General features: G+C 35.1%; 1 protein-coding gene across 2 annotated transcripts in view; it reads right to left on the bottom strand.

The window, feature by feature from the left end:
- The window catches only part of LOC102739273 (disintegrin and metalloproteinase domain-containing protein 32), a 104,655-nt gene extending 95,113 nt beyond the window's left edge, over positions 1-9,542 (bottom strand). The window contains exon 1 of one of the 2 annotated variants that reach the window (XM_081809420.1): positions 8,853-9,542. In XM_081809420.1, coding sequence (XP_081665546.1) covers positions 8,853-8,888 — 36 coding nt within the window. In that variant the 5' untranslated portion in view covers positions 8,889-9,542. The remainder of the gene's footprint in view (positions 1-8,852) is intronic. The other variant, XM_081809419.1, reaches the window with a different exon arrangement.
- Positions 9,543-9,898: the final 356 nt, after the last annotated feature.

Genomic DNA, 9,898 nt, shown 5'->3' with positions numbered 1-9,898 from the left:
CTCTGACCCTCCTCCCTCTCGTGCTCTCTCTCATTCTCTCTCTCGCAAAAAAAATAAAATTAAAAAAATAAAAATTTAAAAAAAAAAAAAAAAGAAAATTAAAAATAGAGCTACCCTATGACCCAGCAATTGCACTACTGGGTATTTACCCCAAAGACACAGAGGTAGTGAAAAGAAGGGCCATATGCACACCAATGTTTATAGCAGCAATGTCCACAATAGCCAAACTGTGGAAAGAGCCCAGATGTCCTTCAACAGATGAATGGATAAAGAAGATATGGTCCATATATACAATGGAATATTACTCAGCCATCAGAAAAGATGAATACCCAACTTTTACATCAACATGGATGAGACTGGAGGAGATTATGCTAAGTGAAGTAAGTCAAGCAGAGAAAGTCAATCATCATATGGTTTCACTTATTTGTGAAACATATGGAATAGCATGGAAGACATAAGGAGAAGGAAGGGAAAAATGAAGGGGGGTTATCAGAGGGAGAGATGAACCATGAGAGACTATAGACTCTGAGAAACAAACTGAGGGTTTTAGAGGGGAGGGGGCTGGGGGAATGGGTTAGCCCGGTGATGGGTATTAAAGAGGGCACTTACTGAATGGAGCACTGGGTGTTATACAAAAACAATGAATCGTGGATCACTACATCAAAAACTAATGATGTATGGTGACTAACATAACATAATAAAATAAAATTTAAAAAATAAATTAAAAATAAATAAAATAAATAAGTAAAAAATAAAAGCCAGAATTTAAAAGGGAAACTAGAATATAAAGGAACTAACCCTCCACCAAGTGGTGGGGAATCAGAGAGGCTGGCACCAGTGTTTACATTATCCTGTTAATTTGATAGCACGGATGGGAGCAAAATTCAGGCACCCTAGCCAGCCCACCACCTTAGCCAACCCTGGGCCCCTAGCCAACACCAGCCCTGGACACTCTGGAATACAGGGGAAAAAAGTGCCACAGTTTAAAGAGCAACTAGAATATAAAGGAACCAGCCCTAGAATTCTATCAAGTGGCCAGGGAGCTCTGGAACCTCTCTAGGGCCAGAGGGGTAGGAGAGTACCATTGCTTACATTCCTCCTCCACCATGATAGCACAGACAAAAGCAGGGTCAGGGCACCCTAGCCAGCCTAGTGCCTCAGTGAGCCCTGGAATCCTGGCCCACACCACACCCAGTGGTCCCCCCAAAAAAGCCTCACAAGGTGGCCCCAATGTGGCACACACAGGGATATCCTTGGACAGTGTCGACAATAGCACCAGCCATCTCACCAAGGTGACATATGTGCAAAGTATCCTGAGGTACTCCAGGCCAAAACCCACTATACAGAAAGCCCCAGAACCCCCTGGCGAGTGCCCACTTCAGCTCCACCCATCCCACCAGGGCAGTATGAGATGTCCCAGGACTTCCAGCCCACACGCATTACAGATCCAGCAAGGCAACCAAAGCCATCAGGCACACACAGTCCATAAGGGATGTTCTTATAAAAAGTCATTTCTTCAAGTCTATGATAAGTAGCTGTTCTACTTAATTCATAGAAACAAATGCAAAAAGAAAAACAAAATGAGGCAACAGAGAAATATGCTCCAAACTAAAGAACAAGACAAAAACCTCAGAAAAAGAGCTGAACAAAACAGAGGTAAGCAACCTACCTGATAAAGAGATAAAAGTAATGGTCAAAAACATGCTCACTGGAGGGACGCCTGGGTGGTTCAGTCAAGTGTCTACCTTCGGCTCAGGCCACGATCCCAGGGTCCTGGGATCAAGTTCCGCATTGGGGTCCCTGCTCAGGGAGGAGTTAGTTTCTCCCTCTCCCTCTGCCCCTCTCCCCCACACCTGCTCATGCTCTCTCTCTCTAACAAATAAATAAAATCTTTAAAAAGAAAAACATGCTCACTGGACTGGAAAGAAGAGAGGATGAACTCATGGGAACTTCAACAAAGAGACAGAAAATCTTTTTTTAAAAAACAATCAGACTTGGGGGCGCCTGGGTGGCTCAGTCGTTAAGCATCTGCCTTTGGTTCAGGTCATGATCCCAGGGTCCTGGGATCGAGCCCCGCATCAGGCTCCCTGCTCCGTGGAAAGTCTGCTTCTTCCTTTCCCACTCCCCCTGCTCGTGTTCCCTCTCTCACTGTGTCTCTCTCTGTCAAATAAATTAATAAAATATTAAAAAATAAAAAATAAAAAACAATCAGACTTGAAGAATAGAATAAATGAAATGAAAATACACTAGAGAGAATCAACAACAGATTAGAGAAAGCAGATGAATTAATGATTGGGAAGACAGGGTAATAGAAAGTGCCCAAGCTGAACAGCAGAAAAGTTAAAAAAAAATTTTTTAAATGAGGATATGTTAAAGGATCTCTGGTACAACATCAAGCATACTAATACTCTCATTATAGAGATCCCAAAGTAAAAGAGAAATGAGCAGAAAACTTATTTGGAGAAATAATGGCTGCAAACTTCACTAACCTGGGGAAAGAAACAGACATCCAGGTCCAGGAAGCACAGACAGCCACAAAGAAAATAAACCATAGGAAGCACACACCACAACACATAATAATTAAAATGGCAAAGATTAAGATAAAGAGAGAATCTTAAAAGTGCCAAGAGAAAAACAACTAGTTATATACAAGAAAACCCTATAATAATGCTATTCAGCTGATTTTTCAGCAGAAACCTTGCAGGCCAAAAGGTAGTAGCATGACATATTCAAAATGCTGATAGGAGAAAACTACAAACAATAATACTCTCCCTGATGCTATCACTCAGAATTCAAGGAGACAAAGAGTTTCTCAAACAAAAGTTAAAAGAATTTATCACCACTAAACTGACTTTACAAGATATGTTAAAGGGACTTCTTTAAGTAAAAAAGACAAGACAATAATTAGAAGAAAATTATAAAAGGGAAAATTTCAAGAGTAAAAGAAACAAAACAAACAAGCAGGGGGAGAAAAGGGGGGGGCACAAACCAAGAAACAGACTCTCAACTGCAGAGAACAAACTGATGGTTACCAGAGGGAAGGTGAGTTGGGGGAATGGGTGAAATAGGTGATGGGATTAAGGAGCGCACTTGTTGTGATGAGCACCAGGTGTTGCATGGAAGTGTAGAATCACTATAAATTGTATACTGAAACTAATATTACACGGTATGTTAACTAACTGGAATTTAAATAAAAACTTAAAAAAAAAAGAATGAAATCATGCCATTTGCAACAACATGGATGGATGGATCTAGAAGTTATAATGCTGAGTGAAATAAATCAGTCAGAAAAAAAAAAACATATGATTTCACTCAAACGTGGAATTTAAGAAACAAAACAAATGAAGGGGAAGAAAAGAAGCAAACCAAAAACCAGACTTCTAACTATAAAGAACAAACTGATGGTTACCAAAGGGGAGGTGGTGGGGGGGAAGGGGCCATGGGTGAAACCAGTGAAGGGGATTGAGTACACTTATCTTGATGAGCACTGAGTAATATATAGAATTATTGAATCACTATATTATACCCCTGAAATGAATATAACACTGTATGTTAACTATACTGGAAATAAAATTTTCAAAAAGACCTATATGAAAAGATAAAAATATTTTAGATTCCTATATTCCTTCCTCAATCCTTATGTTGAGTGGTAAAGTAGTTCTAAAATAGTCTCCCTGGCTTTCCAGAAAAATAAAGACAAATCTAGACCTGTGGCACTAGTAGACCTAGCCCATTTTGAACTGTAATCAAGTGTAATAAATGTTCCTCAATCATATCTGGCCCACACCTGTCTCGTGTCTCCACTGCCCCAAAAGCAAACAGAAAAGCTACAGGTGAGAGATGGACAGTCATAGCTGGAAGTTCCCTCTTGTCTTCCTGCTAGGGTGGGAGCAGGCAACGAGTTTCCTTGAGAAGGGGCCTCCTGCCTAAAAAGTCTTGCACCCAGAACACGGGACAAAGAATCTGGCCAAAAACAAAAGAAAATGATTTCTTGTAATTAAAGGAATGTAAAGAATAATTTTGAAAGTAATTTAACACCTAATAGATTTAGGATATAGCCCCTAGGATGCCAGAGAAAGGAAGTGACACTGAAAGAAAAGTCTGGTCTACAAATAAATTCTAAACTGGCCCACATTCAGCCCTATGAAGACATAAACTTTTCTTTATCTTGAACTCAATATATAATCCCCAATTCAAATAGAAAAATAATAATATTTTAAACAATAAAATAAACTGGAAACCAAACAAAAAACTCAAGAGTTACTCCAAAAAAATAGGAAAGGATTCTAAGAAAAGGAAGATGAGATTTAATTTTTTATGGAGGCGCCTGGGTGGCTCAGTTGGTTAAGCGACTGCCTTCGGCTCAGGTCATGATCCTGGAGTCCCAGGATCGAGTCCCACATCAGGCTCCCTGCTCGGCAGGGAGTCTGCTTCTCCCTCTGACCCTCCTCCTTCTCATGCTCTCTGTCTCTCATTCTCTCTCTCTCTCAAATAAATAAATAAAATCTTAAAAAAAAAATGATTTTAATTTTTTATGGTAGTTGGTTTCACTCATAGAAGTTAAAGAAGTGAGAAAATAATTAAGCATCTCCATTAGACCCTGATGCCTAAAAGGTCCTCCTTTGACCATCAAAACTTTACTAGCATAACAATATATTTCTTTACCCAAGAGTTAATATTATTTATATAGTCACAATATTATAAAATACTATTTATTAATTCAATTTTTAAGTTAACCTGTAGACAAAGTATAAAAGTTTTTATAGAATAAATTATAAATTTTATGAATCTTGACAATGGATATAAGAAGTGTTCAACTATTCTAATTTCTTATTTTTCATAGCAAGTAATCAATGGGCATTGCCTAAGGTAAGTCAATATAATATAAAAAGATATGAATAAAAATATAAATATTATTAAGATGATAAGATCATGTGATACTAGGTATTATGTATATATTATACATGCATAACTATGAAGTACATGGCATATAATGTATAATGATATATGATTATTATATATTTCAATAACATATGTAGTATATTGTTTGGTAACATATTTTAATAATATATCTTTTATAATATTATATACCATACACATGTATGCTATGTATTTCATACTATATATAAATATATATTATATATATATTAAAAGTAGTAAGAATATATTTTAATAATAATGTGAATGTTGTTAAAATAATAAAAATATAAGAATATATACATGACAAACAGAGAGAATGGACTAAATATATCATAGATAATATTAACCAACATTGCCTAAAGTTTATAAATCAAAACAGGGGGAAGAGCATATTTACTTTAAATAATAAATTTAGCTACAAGAAGAGTTTAAACAAGACATTCTAAAGTCTTCAATAGAACTCCCTGAAGAAGATAAGGAAGAATTACTATCAATTTTTACTTTTTATACTTATAATTAAAATAATTTTGCCATGTAAATGCATAAATTTTGTAACAAAAATTATGAGTATCAGAAATAAAAATATGTGCTGCAAAATCCCATTTTTGCAAAAATATATAGAGAGGGAGCCACAGTAACAGATAAAGACACAATGTAGAAGATACATATTAATCAAAATGTTAATAGTGGTTATCACTTCCTGAGAGGGGAGATGCCATAAATTTACATAAATTTCCTTATATGTTCCTATTTAACTTTTAAAAGGGACAGAACATTAATTATTTTGTAATTTAAAAAGTTTTTAGTACTTAAATTTGTTTTTTAAAAAAATAAATGATGGGAAAATTGCTCAACCAATTACTTTACCTTTCAATGATGCATCTAATTGTATCAATAATTTATTTCTAATATATATAAAATATTTATAAATATTATAAATTTTTAAAACAGACATAAAAGTTTCTTTTAAATACTCTTTTAGAGGTTTGAAACATTTTAGCTACCCTACAACCCAGCAATTGCACTACTAGGTCTATACCCCAAAGATACAAATGTAGTGACCCGAAGGGGCACCTGCACCCCAATGTTTATAGCAGCAATGTCCACAATAGCCAAACTATGGAAAGAGCCCAGATGTCCATCAACAGATGAATGGATAAAGAAGATATGGTATGTATATACAATAGAATACAACTCAGCCATCAAAAAGAATGAAATCTTGCCATTTGCAATGATGTAGATGGAACTAGAGGGTATTATGCTAAGTGAAATAAGTCAATCAGAGAAAGACAATTATCATATGATCTCACTCATATGTGGAATTTAAGAAACAAAACACAGGATCATAGGGGAAGAGAGGGAGAAATTAAACAAGATGAAACCAGAGAGGGAAACAAACCATAAGAGACTCTTAATCATAGGAAACAAACTGAGGGTGCTGGATGGGAGTGGGGTGGGAGGATGGGGTAAGTGGGTGATGGACATTAAGGAGGGCATGTGATGTAATGAGCACTGGGTGTTATATAGGACCAATGAATCACTGACCTCTACCTCTGAAACTAATAATACACTATATGTTAACTGAATTTAAATAAAAAAATAAAATCAGGAAGATGACCAAAAAAAGGAGAAAAAAAAGAAATAGTTAACTAACTGGATAAGGCAATGAGAAAGAGAAAGGAGTATTCTAGGCAATAGGGACACCACAGGCAAAGACTGTGAAGGAAAAAAGAACTGATAAAGTACCAAGACCCCAGGAACAAAAAGAAAAAATCAGGTTGTCTCGATCTTCTTTCTCTGTATGGTATGTCTCCAGACATATGTAATGTGAACTTGGCCAGTCTTATATCAACACAGGGAATATGAGAGGGCCTTGCATACTGACTGGCATTTGAGAAAAATATGCTTCCTTATCCCTATTTCCACTGTTTCTTCCCTAAAGTCTTCATTACCTTTTTTCCTAGATCATGATAAACATCTTCATAAGGATATGAGACTGCCCCTAGTTTTGCCCAGTCCCATCTGTCCAACATAGAGGTGCTACCTTGTTCCTCCCAAAGTATGCCTTAGATCAATCATATCACTCTGCTGTTAAAGACTCTTCCGTGGTTCCTGATTGCCCACAGAAGAAAAGACATTCTCTGATCTAAACCGTACTTATAAAACTGTATTTTCTTCTGCTCCTTTCCAAGTAATCAAATGACATTAAGTGAGCATGCTTTATAAACTGTGAAGGCTTATTTCAGAGGTGCAGGTGGAATTTATACATATTAATGGCCTGTATAAACCAGGTGCCACTCCATGAGGCCCTGCATAGTTAATGGTAAGAAACTAGTGAGAGAATTATTTCTCATTCAAAACCAGAAAACTCAGAGATTTGGCAAAATATTCAAAGTTACATAGCTAACAAGCCAAAGAGCTGGAATTCACTGACATTAAGATACACACTACGATATCTCAAAGTGAAAGCTGTTTCTGCAAGTGTTGGCCTTGAGAGGAAGCCTAATGTGGGAAAGAGAGCACTGGACTTGGCAGCTGAGAGGGTTTGGGTCTCTTGTGTGAACTTGGGCAATGTACTTGTTTTCAAAGCTTCTTTGTGACATAGGGATAGAATATCTCACATGGTTGTAGTGAAGACTAAATGGTATGATGACACACAGTGTCACACATAACAATGTATTTGTATTTGTATTATGCTTTTTTAAGAGCAGTCATTAACTTCCTAGTTATGAACTATAAAGTAATGAAAATAATTTTCAATAAACCTGCAATGTTATCACCCAACTTGCGAAGAGGATTTTATGGTTTTCAAATTTTATATACGTATGTCATCATCCTGTTTTATTTTCAAATAAATGAATATGAAAAAAATCAGTCTTATGAAAAAATGGTTTATATTTTACTTTGGTTGGGTTTAAGGAAAGTTTCATTTAGCTGAAGGAATACATCTTCATGAAGTTCAACTTCATTGGCTGTTCTCAATACATGTTAATAGTCCTATTTGGTGGACATATGCTGGAACTATCTCCTCAGAATGCAATGTGCTAATTCATACATGTAAAAATGAGGTGACCAGTAAGTATCAGGTAGGCCCTCACTAAATGCAAAGGAGAACTGAAGACTTGAATACGTCATGAGCTTTAATATATAAGATACATTTTGAACTAAAAAGAAAAGCCTGTTGTTACTTCTATGATTTTCTTTTGAACAATATAAAGGGTTTAGGTTTTCTCTTTAACGCTGTTTGTTCCTAAGTATTTCACTGTCCTCAGACAGGCCCCATGAAACCAACTGCAAATTGACCATTCCAAATCAATATACAGAAGTGTATTAAAATGTAATAAAAATAACCTGCTTTACACACACACAAAAATGAATAGGGTGGGAAAATTGCTCAACCAATTACTTTATCATTCAATGACACATCTAATTGTACCAATAATTTATATGTATATATAAAATATTTATAAATATTTAAATTTTTAAAATAGACAAAAGTTTCTTTTTTATACTCTTTTGGAGGTGTGAAACATTTGAAAGAATTTTTATCATACTTTTTGTTTAATCACTGTTTTAATTTTGAAGCTATTTTATTGGTAAGACTATTTCTCCAATTTTATGTCTACAAGTGAAAATCTATTTGGGTTATAAAACTTTTTTTACAGATAATTTTTCATGATGCACTATTCTATATATTAAGGAATGCATGTGTATTTATGATATTTTTATTCTACTTCCACTTCCAAAATAACTGCAACAGATGTTTGTTCTACAAAATACTCTTCCTTCTATATACTTCAAATTTTTAACAGTAGAAAGTGTAATCTCTAAATGCAAATATAAATGTAAACTGTATAAAATTTTTGTTATAACACTGAATGATTTTTAAATGTATAAATCTTGTTAAATAATAAGATTAAATAATTACATACCAAAGCAATTCCAGCAGAATAATGGGTAACACACATCTTTCCAGGAACTGTGGCTCCCACATAATCTGGATGATCGCTATAGCTAAATAAATAAGTATATATTTATAATTAATTTTGACAAACATTTCAAAGATGAGAATTCCTGCTAATAATTTGTCTATGGTCCATAAAATCCTAGACTAAAGCAAATTGAGGTACAATCTCTCCATACATCCTTATTGTTTCAAATTAGGAAGACATTCTTAATTAAATGAGATTAAGCATGCTATATATATATTTTTAATTTTGTTTATTTATAGAGAGAGGGAGACAGAGAGACAGAGCTCCAGCAGCGGGCAGAGCGGCAGGCAGAGAGAGAAGCAGCCTCCCTGCTGAGCAAGGGACTCAATCCCAGAACCCTGGGATCATGACCTGAGCTAAAGGCAGATGCTTAACTGACTGAGCCACCCAGGCATCCCAAAGCATACTACATTTCTAAAACATATCCAATGGACCCAAGTTTTTTATGGCATTACTGTTATCATATTTAGTTAGGATTACTAAAGCCTTTGATCAAAAACATTTTAATCAAAAGCATTTTGTTGAGTGACAGTGAAAAACAGTTTTAATATATGGATTAAAAATTTTCATTCTGATGTAGAAAAGCTTACCAATTTCTCATAGAAATGACTTCATTTTTCTATAACTTAACTTTATTATTTCTTCATTGAGTAAGGGCCCATATAAATTGTCATATAATAATAGCACTATTCCCAGAGATTTTTCATAAAAATTATTCCATTTAATTCTCAAATCAAGCCAATGAAATAGATATTATTACCCCATTGAACAAATCATACATCATCAGATGGAAAGTATAAGTAACTTTCTCAAGGTAACACAATAAGTGCTAGTGAAGGATATGAATTTAGGCAATCTGAATCCAGAGCCATACTCTCAACCATAAGCTATAGACACTCCAAACATGTTCTGCCATCTTTAGAGCCCCCATCAAAACAAACATTCCAAAATGTATATAAAGAAACTTGTTTCAATTATCAGTTGAA

The sequence above is a fragment of the Leptonychotes weddellii genome, chromosome 2 (assembly GCF_054177405.1).
Source record: "Leptonychotes weddellii isolate Sample4059 chromosome 2, ASM5417740v2, whole genome shotgun sequence".
NCBI lineage: Eukaryota > Metazoa > Chordata > Mammalia > Carnivora > Phocidae > Leptonychotes > Leptonychotes weddellii.
Note: the sequence above shows the minus strand (reverse complement) of the source record. Positions and strands in the feature narration are given on the sequence as shown.